This window comes from Mauremys reevesii, linkage group 3 (assembly GCF_016161935.1).
Source record: "Mauremys reevesii isolate NIE-2019 linkage group 3, ASM1616193v1, whole genome shotgun sequence".
In the NCBI taxonomy this organism is placed as follows: Eukaryota; Metazoa; Chordata; order Testudines; family Geoemydidae; genus Mauremys; species Mauremys reevesii.
The window spans coordinates 99,057,141-99,077,137 of record NC_052625.1 but is presented as its reverse complement, the minus strand read 5'-3'; the positions used below and the strand labels follow the sequence as shown (position 1 = coordinate 99,077,137).

General features: G+C 41.8%; 1 protein-coding gene across 6 annotated transcripts in view; it reads left to right on the top strand.

Moving 5' to 3' along the window:
- The window catches only part of GINM1 (glycoprotein integral membrane 1), a 63,378-nt gene extending 44,504 nt beyond the window's left edge, over positions 1–18,874 (top strand). For 5 of the 6 annotated variants that reach the window (XM_039528905.1, XM_039528904.1, XM_039528906.1 and 2 more), the window contains 7 exons: positions 5,775–5,834; positions 6,042–6,138; positions 9,969–10,120; positions 12,245–12,401; positions 13,216–13,349; positions 16,236–16,399; positions 18,522–18,874. In XM_039528905.1, coding sequence (XP_039384839.1) covers positions 5,775–5,834; positions 6,042–6,138; positions 9,969–10,120; positions 12,245–12,401; positions 13,216–13,349; positions 16,236–16,399; positions 18,522–18,621 — 864 coding nt within the window. In that variant the 3' untranslated portion in view covers positions 18,622–18,874. The remainder of the gene's footprint in view (positions 1–5,774; positions 5,835–6,041; positions 6,139–9,968; positions 10,121–12,244; positions 12,402–13,215; positions 13,350–16,235; positions 16,400–18,521) is intronic. The other variant, XM_039528903.1, reaches the window with a different exon arrangement.
- The last annotated feature ends 1,123 nt before the right edge of the window (positions 18,875–19,997 follow it).

The window sequence follows — 19,997 nt, the reverse complement described above, 5'->3', positions numbered from 1 at the left end:
TAAGAGCCCTTTATATTGATATAAAGGGCTTCGTTGTGTGGACGGGTGCAGCGTAAAATTGGTTTAACGCTGCTAAATTCGGTATAAACCACAGACAATGGATCTGTCCTGGTACAAGATAGAGCTGAGGGTGTCCTCTACTTTGATGTGTTTAGCTTTAAATGGAGGGGAGAAAAGTTTTTGTGATAGGATAGAGAACTCCACAAACATCCTTACATTCAAGGCATTACAGTTAAAACATTTTAAGACAAATATTTAAGTTACCTTCTGTTACAAATAACACCTAAGATGAGTGTAAATTAGAGATTAGGCCTCTGGGTGTGTCTACACTGCAATACAAAACTGTAGCATTGAGTCTCAGAGCCTGGGTCAATTTGTCTTAGGGTTACAGGGCTCAGGCTGTGGGGCTAATAATAGCAGTGTAGTTGAGGCTCAGGCTCAGGCTGCAGCCCAGGCTCTGAGACCCCACCCCCACCCCAAACAGCTACACGGCCAGTTTTAGCCCCACAAGCCTGAGTTAGCTGACTAGGGCCAGCAGTGCTTCTGGTCTTTTACTGCAGTGTAGTTGTATCCTCAGTTAGCAAACTATGGGGGGAGGGATAGCTCAGTGGTTTGAGCATTGGCCTGCTAAACCAGGGTTGTGAGTTCAGTCCTTGAGGGGGCTATTTAGGGAACTGGGGTGTTTAAATAATTAACAAAACAAAACCTGTCTCAGGATTTGCCCTGCTTTGAGCAGGGGATTGGACTAGATGGTCTCCTGAGGTCCCTTCCAACCCTGATATTCTGTGATTCTAAGGCCCTTTAGGACTGAGGCTTACAAGGTTCTATGACTAGATGTAATAAATCATAACTGAGAGAAGGTGGCTCCCACCAGCAACACCTTTTTGATGTTGCACACTTCAAAACATTTTAAATGTCCAGGCACCATGACTGCCATCCATAACTTTGTCAGTATATGGACAGGAGACAACTGATCACTTTCCTTTTTTTTTTAAAGCTTCTTAAACATATGCAGTTAAAATTCCCATTCAAGTGGGAGTTAAGAATATTTTAATTTAGGACTAGACACTATGACAGGGGTGGCCAACCTGTGGCTCCAGAACCACATGCACCTCTTCACAAGTTAATATGCAGCTCCTTGTATAGGCATCGACTCAGGCTGGAGCTACAGGCACCAATTTTCCAATGTGGTGTGGGGTGCTCACTGCTCAACCCTCGGCCCTGCCTCCACTCCACCCTTTCCTGCTACCTCCCCTGAGCCTGCCGTGCCCTCGCTCCTCTGCCTTTCCTCCAGAGCCTCCTGCATGCCATGAAACAGCTGATCAGGAGGCACTGGGAGCGGGGAGGGTGAGCTGATGGGGGGGGGGGGGCTGCTGACATATTACTGTGGCTCTTTGGCAATGTACATTGGTAAATTCTGGCTTCTTCTCAGGTTGGCCACCCCTGCACTATGATATGAAAGGATAGAAAGACCTTGAAATACCAAGATAACTAGAGTATAATTCACATTGTAAGCTTGAAATGGTTAGGTTGAGTGTTAGTTATTTTGAGCACATGTATTTTTCTCTTATGCATTTGTCATGGGGTGGTCCCTTAAGGATCCTTTCCAGCCTCACTCACTCACCCGGTCTTCTTCACCACCACTGCACTTTATTATATTATTTCCACAGGCCACAGCTGGTAGTGTTATTTACATATATTTAGAGTTCATAACCAGCTTCCCCACCTGTTTCTAGGGAGGGGAACATTTGGAGTAGTAGCTAGTCATGTCTATCTCTGCCTTCATTCAGGCTCCCAGCACTTCCTTCCTGGCTGCTCATAAAATCCCAGCTGCTGGGGGTTGCTGCCCCTCAATTTGCCCCTCAGCTGTAACTCTACTCAACTAATTGGCACCTTAGGTCAATTACCTGTCTTCCAGTTAAGTCCCAATTAACAAACACTGGTGGGGAGCTTAGTGACAAGGTGTTGAGTTAGCTGAAGACTCAGCATGTCCTGTTACAGTTACACCCTTTCATTGCCCAATAGAACACTTTTGAAACATGGACTTTCCTTCCTCCCTTGTCATTACTTTGGCAACAGTGGCACAGTTTTTCCCCCCAACTCATAATCTGAGAGAGTCATTCTACATCATACTATAAAGATTTTGTATAAATACCTTTTGCATAAATATGTTCAAAATGCACCGGAATCCTAAAAAATGAGGGAGAATTAAGACTGCCTGGAAAATGTACCCTGTGGATCACTCAGCATTACTTGGCAAACAAAGCAAAAGAAGTTTGGAAATCACAAGAGGAAGGGAGTAGTAATCCCTGCTGTGAAAGGCTGGGAGGTAAAAGATACAATACAGCTCTTAATGCTAAATCAAGAATTAATATGGGCCAGATGAGAAGAATATGTTTAGAGTGAGGAAGCTGGCTGAAAGCCCAATGGGTTGGGTTCTACAACTTTATTATGAATCTGATTTACATTGGCAGTAACTGATATTAGTTATGTAAATGAGGTGGTGAGCTTAATCTTTCCTGAATGGTTGTTTCTAGTTCTGAAAATGGGAGACATCTGCTTCCTGTAACAAACACTAAAGAGCAAATTGCCTTTTGTACATTAGTGGCCAGACGGTTTTCAACCCCATTTTACTGGGGGTGATAATGTCATAAGGGGCGATAATGTCATAAATTGAAACAATTTTGAGATTGAAAGAAGGAAACAAATCCCATGCATCTGGGCAGGGAAAGGATGTGTGGGTGAGGTTACGGGTGTCATGGGGTGGAAGGAGTAAGGATTACCAGCAACTCAGACAACTAAAATTTTGTCCCATTTAATGGCAGCGTTATGCTTCTTGAAAACTAGACTGGCTCAAGCATTAAAAATCACGTAGATGACTCTGCACTGACGTGGAGTGGGAATGGATTAAGTGTTGTACTGTATTACCCATTTGTAAATCATGATGGCCTGTTACATCCCAGTAAATAGCTCTAGGACAAAAACCATCTACCTAACAAGTATTTCTTATTTGCAATATGTAATACAGAAATGCGCATAAGATGCGACAGACAACATGCACAAATTCAGCTTTACACGGTCGGCAAAAACAAAACAAAAAAAAGAGGGAAAAATAACAATTTAAATACTGTTTCTGTAGTGTGGGTGATTCCACCCGCCATTCAACTCAATGTAATTTTGACTATACACGGTTTTCGCTTTACGTGCTTTAACCACAGAACGGAACCCCCGCGTAAGATGAGACTCGCCTGTACACATATTAATGTAATACGTACTAAATAAATACACTATATGTATGACAGTGGTGGCTCATATGGCTCCTGTCCTGCGGGGCTGCCTGGGGTTGTCTCCCTGCTCCGGGCATTGCGACCTCTGGGGTCGCAGCACCACTTAGGTTTGGCTCAGCCCTTATGGTGAAGGGTTGGCCAGGCCGCCTTTGTGTGAGTGGCATTTCCAGCTGGTGCATGGGACCACAGCACCACTCACTTAAATTGGGCCCCGGCCAGCTCCCTGTCATCATGATGGAGGCATGGCTGGGCTAAACCTGAGCAGTGCTGAGGCTCCCAGCAACAAGTTGTAATGCAGAATGTGGGGAACTGAGCCCAGACAGCCCCACAGGACTGGAGCCGCAGCTGCAGGGTGAGTGCAGAGTGGGCTCTGCAACTTCCTCTCCCAGGATAGGAAACTCCTCCCCACGCTTTGTCTTCCACATGACCCTTTTTGACACATTATAATGATCCAAGTTTGGGTCATGACCCATGTCAAGGTTCCTCCCCCACTCTGAACTTTAGGGTACAGATGTGGGGACCTGCATGGACACTTCTAAGCTTAATTACCAGCTTAGATCTGGTAACACTGCCACCATCCAGAAATTTCAGTGTCTGGATCACTTTCTGTCCCCCCAAAACCTTCCCCTCCCTGGGCAGCCTTGAGAGGCTTTTTCACCAAGTTCCTGATGAACACCGATCCAACCCCTTGGATCTTAACACAAGGAGAATTTAACCATCCCCCCTTCCCTTCTCCCACCAATTCCTGGTGAGTCCAGATCCAATCCCCTTGGATCTTAACACAAGGAGAATTTAACCATCCCCCCTTCCCTTCTCCCACCAATTCCTGGTGAGTCCAGATCCAATCCCCTTGGATCTTAACACAAGGAGAATTTAACCATCCCCCCTTCCCTTCTCCCACCAATTCCTTGTGAGTCCAGATCCAATCCCCTTGGATCTTAACACAAGGAAAAAAATCAATCGGGTTCTTAAAAAGAGAATTTTTACCTTTCTTTCTCTAATTAAAAGCTATCTCTGTAAAATCAGGATGGAAAATACTTTGCAGGGTAATCAGATTCTTATAGCCTAGAGGAACCCCCTCTAGCCTTAGGTTCAAAGTTACAGCAAACAGAGGTAAAATCCTCTCAGCAAAAAAGGAACATTTACAAGTTGAGAAAACAAAAATAAAACTAACACGCCTTGCCTGGTTATTACTTACAAGTTTGAAACATGAGAGACTGATTCAGAAGGATTTGGAGAGCCTGGATTGATGTCTGGTCCCTCTTAGTCCCAAGAGTGAACAACCCCCAAACAAAGAGCACAAACAAAAGACTTCCCTCCACCAAGATTTGAAAGTATCTTGTCCCCTTATTGGTCCTCTGGTCAGGTGTCAGCCAGGTTTACTGAGCTTCTTAACCCTTTACAGGTAAAAGAGACATTAACCCTTAACTTTCTGTTTATGACAGCCCACAGATTGAGAAATTCTGCCATATTAGGTTTCTTTTGCCTTCATTTGCTACCAAATTCACGGTCCATTTTGGTCAATTTCATGGTTATAGGATTAAATAATAAATTTCATAATTTCAGCTATTTAAATCTGAAATTTCATGGTGTTGTAACTGTAGGGGTCTTTATCCAAAAAGGAGTTGGGGGTGGGGGAGTCGTAGGGAGAGGAGTTGTAGGGAGGCGTTGTGGTACTGTGCAGCTATTGGTGGCGGCTCTGCCTTTAGAACTCGGCAGCTGGAGAGCCGTAGCTGTTGGACGGGAGCCCAGCTCTGAAGGCAGAGCCACTTCCAGCAGCAGCGCAGAAGTAAGCATGGCATGGTATGGTATTGCCACCCTTACTTCTGTGCTGCTGCCTCCAGAGCTGAGCCCTCAGTCAGCAGCCACCACTCCCTGGCTGCGCTGCTGCTGGCGGGGCGCTGTCTTCGGAGCTGAGTGCCCGGCTAACAGCTACTGCGCTCCAGCTGCCCAGCTCTGAAGGCAGCACAGAAGTAAGGGCAGCAATACTCCGACCTCCCTAAAATAACCTTGTGACACCCCACCCCCACCCCCGCAACTCCCTTTTGGGTCAGGAATACCAATTTGAGAAACTCTGGTCTCCCTTGTGAAATCTGTATAGTACAAGGAAAAAGCACGCAAAAGACCAGATTTCACGGGGGGAGACCAGATTTCATGGGCCGTGAATTTGGTGGGGCTCTCGCTATAATTGACTCCATCTTAAGCATGTTGGTATGTGGAAACATGGCACGTTCTCTTGATCTTCATTTAAAAAAAAATCATTTTCTTTTTCACTTAACAGGGAGTGATGATCATTCTTTTGTAATTAGTCCTCTTTAAAAACTGATGTGTGGGACAAGTAAGCACATTCCACTAGCTGCACTTTGCCAGACAGTGAGCATAGGGAATGTGCTCACTTGTCCTACACGTCATTTATTCTTCAATAAAGTGGGACTCATTTTACAGGACTCAACATTTATTTTCTCATTACTGTTTTTTTTTTTTCAGGAGAACATCAGAGTTAATGTTACTATGTTGAAAACCAGTGAGGAATCTCAAGAAGCACAGGTTTGTTGTTTTTGTTTACTCAACATATTAGTAAGTTATGAACCAAACTCTACCTGTGAATGTGTGTGTTTGCAGATTTTTCTGATGACTTATTCATTTCAGTATTTTATACAATAGTGACTCTCTACTCTGTTCTTTACATTATTTATGAAACTGAAAATCTGACTGTATATATTAATATTTTGCCAACTATCTTCTTTTTTTAAGGTTGTCTTTAATATCACCTACAATAGTGGACAGATATATGTAAATGACTTTCCTATGAAGAGAGGTGTTACCCGGATTAAGTGTCAAACTTTAATATGTGAGTACTGCTCAATTCTTTACCTGGGATATCTGCTTCCATGTCACCTAGAGAAGGACATAACAGATAATTCATTGCTATGGTGCTCTCTGAAGGTCAGCAATATTTGGAAACAACACATTTACAGAGTTAGGATGTGTTTAGAATCAACATGAAACAAAATCTGACATCCTCATATGTTTCAATGTCCCAGTCATTTCCTTGTATTTACGCGGTTTAACCTGAAATACAGACCTTGTGTATATTTTTGAAAGGGGAGGGTTTTGCACTAGACTGGGTAATGTGAATATAATGATAGACTTTAAGGTCAGAAGGGACCTTTATGATCATTTAGTCTGACCTCCTGCACAACGCAGGCCACAGAATCTCACCCACGCACTCCTGTAACAAACCCCTAACCTATGTCTGAGTTATTGAAGTCCTCAAATTGTGGTTTGAAGACCTCAAGCTGTAGAGAATCCTCCAGCAAGTGACCCATGCTGCAGAGGAAGGTGAAAAACCTCCAGGGCCTCTGCCAATCTGCCCTGGAGGAAAATTCTTTCCGACCCCAAATATGGCGATCAGTTAAACCCTGAGCATGTGGGCAAGACTAACCAGCCCACACCCAGGAAAGAATTCTCTATAGTAACTCAGATCCCAACCCATCTAACATCCCATCACAGACCACTGGGCATACTTACCTGCTGATAATCAAAGATCAGTTGCCAAATTAATTGCCAAAATTAGGCTATCCCATCATACCATCCCCTCCATAAACTTATCAAGCTTAGTCTTAAAGCCAGATATGTCTTTTGCCCCCACTACTCCCCTTGGAAGGCTGTTCCAGAACTTCACTCCTCTAATGGTTAGAAACCTTCATCTAATTTCAAGTCTAAACTTCCTAGTGTCCAGTTTATATCCATGGCTGTCTCCCTATGTTGGGTGGCACGCATCCAAAGGGCGTTTGAGTAGGATAAATAGGAATTTAGGATTATGTTGATCTTGAAGTATATTTTGCCATTGTAATTATTCCACCTACATTGGGACTGGAGGTTTCTCACATATAAGATGCTGTTGTGTAGGTGTTGCAATCCTGATATTTTATACTGTCTGTAATGGGGGGAAGCTGTTGTTTTCCCCTACTAGTTCAATGTTGTATCTCCTGTGCAACGGCTGCCATTCAGAAGTGTTTAGATTCCATGCCATGGATGTTGGCTTTTTATTTAGCTAGAACTAGATTGTTGAGATCATCTTCTCAACTGTTTATAGCACTTGCAGACAGGATGAAGGCTTCCCCCCACCCCACCCCGTCTTGCTGGAGAGGATCTTGTACCAGTTTTACTCCTGTATACACCTGTGCTATGACATTGCCAATGTAGTGCTGCCAAGCAAGGTGATAGCACACTCAACAAGATCTCAAGCAACTTCTGCAGTGCTTTTAGCTTATGTGCCTATATCAGATATTTGTAGGGCTGCAACTTGGCCCTCAGTACACACCTTTACTACTACTTATACCATATCTCAGCATTCCAGAGATGGTGCCAAGTTCTGATGAGCAGTCCTTCGGTCATTGTTCAGGTGGACTCGGAAACCCACCTCAAGTGACTCACAATTAGGTCATAAGAATGGCCATACTGGGTCAGACCACAGGTCTATCTAGCCCACTATCCTGTCATGGCCAATACCAGGTGCCTCAGAGGGAGTGAACAGAACAGGTAATCACGGAGTAATCCATTCCCTGTCGCCCATTCCCAATTCAAACCGGAAGTGGAATGGATACTTGCAATCACTTGAAGAAAGCGGTTACTAACCTGTTCTGTAAATGTTGTTCTTTGAGATGTGTTGCACATGTCTGTTCCACGACCCAGCGAACATGTCTGTTCTCCTTCCCCTAGTTCAGTGGTGTAGTCTTTTGTGCAAGGACTGCCAATCAAAAGTGTTTTGATACTTGGATTTGCATAGTGGATTGCATAATTAATGAAGCTGAGACAATGTTCATTTGACTGAAGATCCTTTTACATGCAGATTCACTAGTTATGGTCAGTCTCAAGGTTGGCTTCTGAGATCATCTGCCCTTTATGATCAGACCTTTACTAATGGTCTTTTAAATTGCTTTTCTAATCTTTTGAAAACCCAAAGGATGACAAACTAATAATTAAATACTCTCTTTCTGGGATAGGCAGTAACTCATTACTATTTGTCACATGTAGTAAAAGTATGCTCCTATCTTTTTCATCTCTAGTATAGATCATAAAACATTTCAAAGTGTAACTTACTTCAGAGGTAATTGACTCTTGCATTTTTCTTGACAAGATTTTATCCTGCGAGATGCTGAGCATTCTCAAATTCCATTTTCTTTCTAATTGTCCAACCCACTAATCTACAGTGCTTTTGAAATTTTACAAATGTGCTATGTCAGGGTTGGCAACTTCTGGCATGTGGCTCGCCAGGGTAAGCATGGGCCGGGCCAGTTTGTTTACCTGCTGCGTCGGCAGGTTTGGCGGACTGCAGCTCCCAGTGGCCATGGTTCGCCCCAGGCCAATGGAGGTGGCTGGAAGCCGTGGCCAGCACATCCTCGCCCGCACCGCTTCCCGCCGCCTATTGGCCTGGGCCAGTGGGAGCTGCGGTCCACCTAACCTGCTGACACAGCAGATAAACAAACTGGCCCGGCCCCCTGGCGAGCCACATGCCAGAGGTTGCCAACCCCTGTGCTATGTAAATCAGAAACTAGGCAAAAAAAAGTGATTTGACGCAAGGCCTAGGAACCAGGAACTCTAGAGTTCTGTTCTCAGCTTTGTGACCTTGGCACAAGACTTTTAACCTCTCTGCAGGGTTGTTGTGAGGTTTAATTAGATAACATTGGTAAAGTTCTTTTGAAGATCTAAAGTGCTATAGGATACTAAGGTCCTCATTCTGATGTTATGTTATTGTAAAAACAAGTTAACTATACTGACTTCATCTGAGGGCTGAAGCCCTAAGTATTCAAGTTCTTGCCCTGGACAGAAGTCTGAGTTCTGACTGAGTAGTTCTGTGCTAAGAACTTTGTTAAATTCTGCTTAGCCCCTCTTAAGCACTTGTAACTCCTATTGAGATCAATGGATTCTATTTTGCTGAGTGTTGAATGTCTTCAGTTCCCATTAAACTTAATCAGAATTCAGGGGACTTGGCATTTAAAGGTTGCGAGGATCGGGAGCTGCAGGTGCTTTGCATCTCTTAGGATTTGGCACTTTAACTGTATATTCAATATCGTAATTCAGGAAACATTCAACAAGCTTGTGGATCCACTGGGAAATAACTATATAAATTTATCTTAGTATTTTCTCTTATTTGGCCATAAGTTTTTCATAATGCAAGGCACTGCTGCATAAATAAAAAACATAAATAATTAAAAAAATATTTTGATATTAAGTGGCTTTACTGTAAAAGCAATGAATATTTTAGGGTCTTATTGGGTGATTTGAAGACACAAGGCCAAGCACCTTGTGTCTCCCAACATGGACAAGCTGTGCAGTGCATCAACAACCTGGATGTGACATCCAGACCAGCCTCAATTCATATGCCTGACCACCTGCACATCAAAATATCAACACAAACTTGGACTCTTCATTTTCACATCTCTCTCACACACACACACTCTAGTGGTGGGAGCATGGTGTTTGGGGAGGAGGACAGTAGATGTGTCCAGGAAGCATTGAGAGAGAGAGGTGGAGGGATGTTGAGTGTGTGATCATGGTAGACTTTGGGGTGGCGGGTATGAGGCAGATGTGGGTAGTAAGGTCATGAGGATCGGTGGGACTTCTGTTTCTGTTTCTCTTTGTGACTTTGTGCATTGCATAATTATCTGTTGACAGTGGAAACTAGAAACTCTGATAACCTATTGGATCAAAGGCATTGGGGAATTGTCAGTGTTCGCATCATGTTTCGTGAGTGGCCCTTGGCATCCAGATCAAATTTGCTGTTGATTGTCATTCAGGAAGAGGTGACAGAAATCGATGGGAGAGAGGTAACACTAATCATGTTTATTTGCCCGTTCTAAATTGGAATAGTAATTTTACAAGTTTTAACTCTCATATGCTTAAGTGCTGTGCTGGATTGGGGATAAAGTGCTTAGCACCTTGCAAGATCAAGGCCTAGACTATTTTGTCTCCTTATAGAATATTGTGTCTGAATTTTAAGCAATGCCCTAGCCCCAAAAACTTGGTAGTTGCCATGAAAATAATAATCACAGACAGGCTTTAGGAGAGACACACTGAGGGCAAATGAGCTCTTAAGAAAAAATAATCTAATTTGCTATGGAAAGATGTTTCTCAATTATAGTTGAGATGAGAATTCAGGAAATATCTGTCGTCAAAAAAATTGAAAGTATGCAGCACTTTATTTTTCAAAATTTTTGCATAAATTGTTAGCCACTCACTCTTCAAACCAGAGAAGTTCTGCACTGAGCATACCTAATGATACAAGTTGTTGCAGCAAGTAAAAATGTCCAGGTTATGGTTTAGTATACATTTCTGTCTTATACAGGCTCTAGTTTTTGCTGAGATTTCACTATGAAATTTACCACAGCAGTAGAACACTGATTTTGTTAATAAGGAATTATCAAAATGGCTTATATTCTCCTTTCTCTGTGCATGCACAGACATTTAACAGGTAGTACATTTGTCAAAATAATTGTGACTGTAGCTTATTAAAATGATCTGGTAATACATTCTAAAACACTCAAAACAATGAAAATGTGTATTACACCTTTTATTATGGAAAAAAATTAGCTTAAGCCTGTGTTGCATTGGTTCCTACTGTGACTACCATATAGTAGGAATGCTTTGTTTCAGATCTTTCACTATTCTATACAAAATACTTCAAATCTTGATAGGGAGTTAGTACTAGCATATTAAACTGTTTTATTTCTGTCTGGGGCTTTCACTCTTTTCAATCCAAAGAAGAGCTCTGTATAGCTCGAAAGCTTGTCTCTTACCAACAGAAGCTGGTCACCCACCTTGTCTCCTTAATATCCTGATACCAACACTGCATCCAGTCTTGATTATCAGCTGACAGTGAACAGATGATTCATATTATGCAGTAGTTTAAATTCTGAGCTACGCAATACTGTGCATCACCAAAGGGCAGGATCCAGCTAATAGCTTACATCCTACTGCATTCCTTTTTGTTGACAAACTTCCATGTTGCAGTCTTTGTCCTGGACCCAATGTACATGCCGGATTTCTGTCAGTTCCTGGTCTTGTATTTTGAACAGCTGTCTTGTTACTCTTCCACACTGAAATTTTTCCCTCATAAGTCAGTACTTCTAATGATCATTTTTTAGAAATAAAGAATGTCAAAATAATACATCACCTAATATTTGGGTGGAGGAAAAATACGAGATTGTTTTAGGTCAATCTAGTATAAATATGGTTACAAAATATGCATATTCTGTTTGTACTTTTTAATAACTTTGTTACATCAGTGTTGTGCCACTCCCTACTCTGAATATTGTAGCTTTAAATTAAAGAAAGAGTAGGTAAGCGTAAGCTGCTGGAAGGACAAATGGAGATATTAATCATGTTGGCAGAACTTGTTTTGCTGACAAGCTGAACTGCTGCAGGTCATATCAGAAACCACCCCACTGGCTCTGCAGATAAATACACCTGTGTAAAAATGCGTTATCCCTTGATGTCAGACTTTGTAAAGTAGGAAATGGTAGCAGTAGTGCCTAGTGAATGGCCAGTAGCATAAGGCTCAGTTCAGCAGTATACTAAATCACGTGCAAAATCCTATTTACTTCACTGGGACTACTCACGTGCTTGAAGTGAGGCAGGTGCTTAAATACCTTTCTGAATCATAGCCATAATGAATTAGATACAACTCTTGAAAATCAAGCCGATCATATTAACATACCTTTTTGCAGGAACAGGCACCTTCCCAACCTTTAATGCACTTAGTAATACATTTACTTATACATGCTAATGTATAAGTAAATAAAAATAAATACTATTAATTATGTTAGTAATACTTGTGCATCCACAAAAATCTTCATGCTAGAGTATTTTAATGGAGCTTGTTTTTAGCCAGTGGCCTGCCTCACCCTTACTTTAAAACAGATATAGAATTCCAATATTTTTCTCCTTTGCAGGTTCAGCAAGAGGAGGTTACTGAAATAAACATATTAATTAAGGGCCTGAGAGTACTTAGACATTCAAACCATACTGTTCCTCTGAAGGAAAGCATGCTGTATTCCATCCCCAGGGAAAATGACATGTTGTTTACACTTCCCAATCTCTCAGGAAAAGGTATGTAATATATAGCACTTACATAATGCTATTAATGCATAGATCACAAAGCATTTGACAAAGACAGGCAAGGTTCACTATCCCTGTTTGATTGAGAGGGAAGCTGAGGCATGTAGAGGTGAACTGACTTGCCCAAGACATACACTCTCCTGTTCATCAAGAGATTATTGGTTGTGCCTTATTTTAGCACTTTAGCATTCTGTGTGCTGTTTCTTTTGTTCTCTTTTCAAATGCATTTTTTCTTCAGAGGTGCTTCTGAAATGACATTTAAGATGATGGGGATCTAATATCACTGTAGTTCTCCTAGCTGAGTTGTATTTGCCATTTCTGTCATCCTACAATAAAGTTTACCATTGAAGCTTTCTCAAGACAAGAATTGAGTTCTGTAAAGTAAGTTCCTGCCTGGTCCTTTTCAATATAGGGAATAGTTTGAGTTACCAAATTTTACTTTATGTTGAAAATGTGGCCAGAATTCAGTTTCTGTTAATCAAATTCTCTTATGGGTTTACTAAGGGACTTGATGAATTTTATTTCTCACCTTTTTGCAGATGACAGCTAAAGTTCACAGTTGAATCTGCCTAGTAATGCTACCTAGCTTCTTTCAGGGTTTATTCCGAAGGTCAAATGAAAATGTCAGCTTTTAATTATTTGTATTTTCATTATAAACTTAGATAACCTTACAGCATACGCACACATGCAGCATTACTTTCTTTTGCTTACTGTGTGCATTGTTAGATTATATACTGCGCCACCAGAAGTTGTGTGGGTGAAATGAAGCTAAAAATGTTTGTTTAATGATGCTTTTCTTCTTTAGTAGATGTTCAAGGCCCACTGCAACCAACCAGTCACTACCTCCTCAGGCAAGTAGAAACTACAGTAGATGAAGAGACATTACCTGGCAAGTTACCAGAGACTCCTCTCAGGACAGAGCCTCCATCATCTTATAAGGTAATTGTTTAAAATACTTATGATGTCCATCTTAAGTCCCTGTTAAAATTGAATCAGAAATTTCTCTAATTTTGTGTTTAGCATTGGAAATGGATAAGAGCAAGTGAGAAATCTAGAAGAAAATAATGGCAGTTAGGGGGAGTGGTGTTGAGAAGACTGGACAATTAAGTTTGTGTTTATCAGCATAGTGCTAATGTTACAGAATCTTAGTCTCTCCTTCTTTGGAATCAAGCAGAAAGCAGTAAATTATCCCCATTAATCCATGGCTAGGAAAGGAAGCCAGACGCTCCTTGCCCCCCAAGTATGATTCAGTAAGTTGTGCGTTGCAACACGAAGGCCATCCACATGCCATTTCAGCAACCATATTGTGCCTTTCTAGAGGCTATGATAGCTATTCTAGGGATAGAAAGCTGAAAAGAATGAACAGTTCCTTCAGAGGAGGGACTTTCCAGGTGTTAGGGGGCTTATTCCTTCACCCTGTCACTTCCTGGTCCTTCTCACATGAACAGAGAGAAACAATACCCAAAGTCTGAAGGTGTAAACAATTGGATGTTTATTGGGGTGAACTTCCAGCAAGCATGATTCCAGTTTCCTTCCTCAGTGTCCCCCTTCCCAGCTCTGACACCACAGAGCCTTGCCTGTGTCCCTGTTCCCATTTCCCCCCACCTTAGCAAAACATGATTCCAATTCCCCCATTCCCTGTTCCCATTCCCCCCCCTTACTTCCTGATTGACTGCAGACTATATAGTAAAACTTGAGTTCTGCTTAGCTATACCTTAGCCAATCATTTTACTGAAATTTAACTAGCCAATCCTAACATTGTAACATGGTTATTTAACCAGTTATATCCCACCACCTTAATTGGTTTACATCCAACAAAATTAATTATACAGCAGACAGAAACAATCACAGACCCAGACAGAGATTATACAGACAAACAGTAGGGAAGAGGAGATTACAGTGATAGAACAATACAGAAATGAGGATTTCACAGCCCAGCTATTGATAAGTGAGTTCTTGCCAGATAGGATGCTATCAAACTAAGTTTCCTCTTACATTTTCTAGGCTCTTCCCTTTCTCTGGAGGTGATAGGAATATCAGGACAGGATTGTATTCTTAACAGCCCAATAGCACCTTATTTCATTGTGACTAGTTTGGAATGTCAGGATGTGACCATACACTTCCCAGCTTATGGCTGCCTTTGCTGCTTAGCCTAAGAACGAGGCCTTAGACTGTCACAGTAAGAGAAGCCCTTACACCAGCAGACAGTGATTTTGATTCTTTCTTTTATACCTCTATAACTAGCTAAGCGATGAGAATACACCTAAATTCTAGGCCTTTGCAGACTGCTGCTTGGGTTTTTCTTCGCTGCATAGACATACCCTGTGGCTGGCCTGTGCCAGCAGGCTCAGGAGCTGTTTTATTTGGTGTGTAGACTCCTGAAAGTCTACACAGCAATGAAACAGCCCCATCGCCTGAGGCTGAGTTGGCTAGCATGGGCCAGCCATGGATTTTTCTTTGCTGTGTAGACATATCCGTAGGCTGTGGCTACACTTGCACGTTATACCACAATAAAGCCTCTCAGAGCACTCTACCTTACTCCCCATCCACACTGGCAAGATATGTAGAGCGCTCTGACTCCCTGGCTGGAGTGCTCCTGGTACTCCACCTCCTCGAGAGGATTAACAGCTGTTTGCGTATTGGGTGAGACGCTTCAGTGCCAGTGTAAATGAGAAGTAATGTTACAATGCTCTAATTGACCTGGAAACATCCCATAATCCCCTTAACTGAAGTGGCCTCTCTTGTCTTTGTTGTGAACTTGGGAGGTGGAAGTGCCCTTTCAAAGGTCCCTTTTGGAGTGCTGGCTTTTTTTTTTTTTCCTCAGACCAGATTAGCAAACAGTTAATGTTCGCTTTGAGTGAAGGAGGAGGGTCTGAACTTACAAGACAGTGTGCTGACACGCTCAGCACTCCAAAACACACTTCACTCTCCCTGTCGCACTCCACCCCACCCCTCCATTTGAAAAGCATGTTGCAGTCACTTGTATGGTGGAATAGCTGCCCATAATACACTGCTCCCAATGCAGCTGCAAGTGCTGCAGATGTGGCCATGCCAGTCCGCTTTAAGCTCTGTGTGGACAGACTGGAGCGCTTTCCCTACTGCACTCTCCGAAGGCCGGTTTAACTTAAAGCGCTCTACAGCTGCAAGTGTAGCCAAGCCCTTAGAGGCCAGCAACAATCACACACAAAGGAAAGATTCTGTTCAGTCTACTCCCAGGTGAGGAGAGTAGTTACTGCTACAACGCTCCTGTTTTAAAGACTGTTGCAATCAGATACAAAAAGCGAGCGAAAACAAAACACTACCTGCAAGTCACCACTGCAGCAGGTTAATGCCCAGCATTGTTTGATAGTTGAAAAAAATCACTGGGGTTCTTCTCCAAACATTCTACCTTCTTGTGCTCTATCAGGCAGCCCTCAAAGGTGCTTCATAGCCAATATAATGTTGCTGATGCATCACCAGTACCCCTTTCCCATTGCAGTGTACAGCAGGGAAATGCTATTCTGGTCCCAAGTAGCATATGTAATCTACATCTAAGCTTCACTATAGCCTTGCCTCCAGCTGCTCTGTGGTTCTCGGCTCCCCACCCAAAAATGGGATCTCCTCTCATATCACTCTACTAAGGCTGTATTTCAGATTTGCATGTGTCAGATCTTCCTGAGCAGGGAGACTGTCAATTAAAAAGTAAGAGTGGTGTGTAAAGCAGTGTATGAACTGTATTATACATTTAAAACAGAGCTAATACATCGTGTAGAGATTCACCAGTGGCTAGACTGCACTAGTTTCTGAAATATGTTTATCTTGTTCTTTTAACATGTTTGGTTTCAGGTGATGTGCCAGTGGGTGGAATACTTGAGAAAAGAGCTGTGCGGGTTCTGGCTTAAATCTTTTCCTGTGTTCTTTAAGCTGATGGAAGTCATTGGGACTGGAGTTGTAGGAGCAGCTCTAGTTTTAGGAATCTTAAAAGTGCTTTTCCCTTCCTGCGAACACAAGTGAGTAATTCTTGCATACTCCCAAAAAAAGCTATGGTTGTAGTCATAAGACTCTCATATAATATGGAGAGTCTGCTACCACTCTACAAAAAGGCAGTGATTAGCTTTCCACTGTAAGTCACTTCTTATAAGGAAGTTTGGAAAAAACAGGTCAATACCACCTATTAAATTAATACATTATCACCATTTCACAGGTGTAGCAGCAGCTCTCTGAAGACAATCTGAGGGGTAGGCTTTTTCTCTATAGCATTATTTATGTCAGGATGACCAAACGTCTGAAGCTCTGCAATGGCAGTGTAGTCAAACAAGGTTAAGAGCCAGACATTCTGTTTTTAGCCTGGCTTTAGCAATAACTCTACATTTTCAGTCAAGGACAGTGAAGTGCTTTGAAAACACTAAGGCTTTGTCTACACTACACAGCTTTTAGTGACACAGCTGTGTAAATGCTGTTTGTCTGCACTTTTGCTGACAAACTACTTCCACCCCCTATGCGCGGGGTTCCCGTTGACGGCAGGCGAGTACTCCTGCTGACAAGGAGCCAAGCCCTTTACACTGCCACTTGCCTCAGCAAAAGCTTTGTTGGGGAGGGGAGGGGAGCGGAGCTTTTTAAAGCACCTGCAAATGACAGTGATGTCTTTCAAGTGGCAGTGTAGACAAAGCCTAAATCATGTGAGTCAATTATATACACCACCTCATTCTACAGAAGTCACTTCTCTTCCCTCATCTGGTGACAATTTACCTCCCTTTTTCATAAGGGTGGGAGGGGGGGGGATTAGTGTGCGTAGTGCTCTGACAATGGAAAACATTAATTGCAGCTTGGTAGAGTAGAATGCAGTCATCAGTTCCTATATCCCAGCTCTGCTGCCTTGAGTAAGAAGCACCTCAGCTCAGTGAGTAAGGCAAAGAGTGTACACTTACTTCCAACACAGTTAAGACAACATTCCTCAGGGTTTTAACATACTGAAAATAAAATGCCAGGCCAACATTAAGATGGAGTTTAAAACTGAAAATGTCTCACATCTGAACCACAGTGGACTTGTCTGTGCCAAAATTAGCTGAAGTCTTCAGTTATGACATATAAAGCAATCTAAGAAAGAAAGCCAGCCAGGCAGGAGTGAGAGGCCTGAAGATGCTTGACAGCCCTTCCGGGTTTGGGGAGTAAGGAGTTTGCAAACTGAAAAGGTAAATACTTAAAGTGCCCTTTACTAAGGCATCTGCCCTACTGGCTACTGTCACCTCCTGCCATCTTCACTTCACACCAAGCACAATGTTAAAGCCAGAGCAATTCATCTACCATCAGAGTAGGGAAACAGCAATACTCATTGGATCTGACTACTTCCATGTGACAAGCAAGGGGCTTAATACTGCCACCTGTTTAAACTAGGCAGAACTAGAAAAAGGCTAATTATACAGACTGACAATGAGAGCAAAGTACTGATGTGTAAGTAAGTGGTCAAAAACAGTGGTGGTGCTAGGCTATTCCTTAACCTACCATGAAAAGCATACATGTGGCCTAATCACTGCTGGCCACTGTTTCAAGAGGTCTATGCTGACATAGTTTGATACAGAGGTAATTTTTCAATTGCAGGCCACCTTTTTAAGGTTGCATTTTTTTCCTGTATGGATTAAAGAAGTCACCCTAGAACTAGCCATGTGGCAGGCCTGATTTTAGTGGAGGGGGTATCAAGCAGATGGGGAATACTCATCCCTTAATTGAACAGTAGTGTGTTGAATCTTCAGCAGAGCTCGCTATTGTAAAAGCATATGTCTTGTAAACATGTCCAGTCATTGACAGGCACTTTAGCTTAGCACTAATGTGGTGGCAGATAATTGTTTAAACTTCCTACCTCAGATATTAAATCTTGATTTGATGGAACTGAAGCATATGCTGATATTTTAGATTGGAAACCAGTTTACATGATGTGCCAAAAGTCAACAAGTATCAAAGCAGCTTTCTTCAAACCTCAATACATGTGCTGCCTCTTCATTTAATAAATAAACAAACTAAGTCTGCAGTTACTTCATATGTTGATTTACAATGAAAGGTTGATAACATATACAAGAAAAAATTACATTCTCAAAACAGAGCTACCCTTTTCTAATGTGAAGTAATGTCTTTCAGAGGAGTCCTGCACCTGGAGGATATCAACACTACACCTGGGCTTGTGATAAACATCTCTTCAGATATTCCAGAGAAGACAGACAATTTAGTGGAGAAATGATGTACTCAATACTATGTTCACATCTGAATCTTTGTACAAATCTTCAGTGGACCTGAAATTTGGCACTTGAACTTTAATACCTTATTTGATTCCTATTCTGAAAATAGTATATCAACTGATTTATGTTTAAAGGGATACTTCAAGGTGGAGGCCTAAAATGATCTCCCCTCTTTCCACAGCCTCTTGCTCCCAAGGAACAACAGCTTCCCATTATGAGGGTTGTGACAGGTTTTAACTTCTTTAAAATACTCTTGCCAGCTCCCTATCCTAGCTGCTGGGTTTTGTATTCACAGATAAGGCAGTTAGGTAATGAAATACAGAATGTGATAATCTTCAGTCATCTCAAGCATGGGCTAAAGGAATAGAAGGAAGCGATTACAGCTGTGCCTGCAAGTCAAAACAAAGCTGGTCAACCTGCTTTTAGACCTATTACCCTTGACTGTGCCTTGTAAAAAACAACAAATGGTCTTACTATTAAAATAAGGAGTTACTATATATGTAAAACAAGATATTAAGGCAATTTGATATTTCAAGCACTTTATTCAATACACAATTTCATATTCAGCCCCTTCTCTACTGAAAATTGTAAGCCACTTATAGATGACTTGTTTACCATGCTTTTTGTATATCTTGTGTAAAGTTTTTCAGAAACAAGAACACAAAATACCTCATGTCTTACAAGACAGTGGTTTACTATCTTGAGTACAGGAAGCATAGTTTCCCCACCAATTAACATGTAAATTGTTTACTGTGTATATAAAAATATCCTGAAAGGAAATCAATCTGTAGAGGAGTGGCTTGCAAGAACACATTACCTGAAGAAAAAAAAAAAAAACAGGCTGGATTTACCTTTCCATTTGTATTCCCTACCTAGTAGGAATATTTAAATATTACAAGAAAGAACCGTACAAGAGAGTCATGTGTAGTCTTGCTTTAAGATTGAGGGCAGTGGGGCCTAGAATAGTTGATCTTTTGCCCTAAGTTTAAAATTTAAATTTTTAAAGTAAAATTCCTGAATTATAAATTGGCACATTCATAAACAGGGGAAGTCATAATCCCATTTTAGGATAATGGCCACTCAATTTTAAAAACAGGACTTCTATAAAAATCTAGGCCATACACCCACTTGTACATCTCCTGAATAGTAAGCTGTTTTTAGAACACAGGCTTCCTTGACCAAGTTAATCTGCCAGCAATTGGTTTACAATTTATTTTTTTTTAAATAGAAAGTGTGCCAGATATGTTTAATGACCTTGGTCTCCACTTTCTAAAGACAATTGCAACACTTGTAGACTGAGTCGACTGCAACCCTGACTCAGCAGCAGTGCTAGCAAAATAGTCCTGATATTAATCAGCGTTGTACAGCATATCTAAGG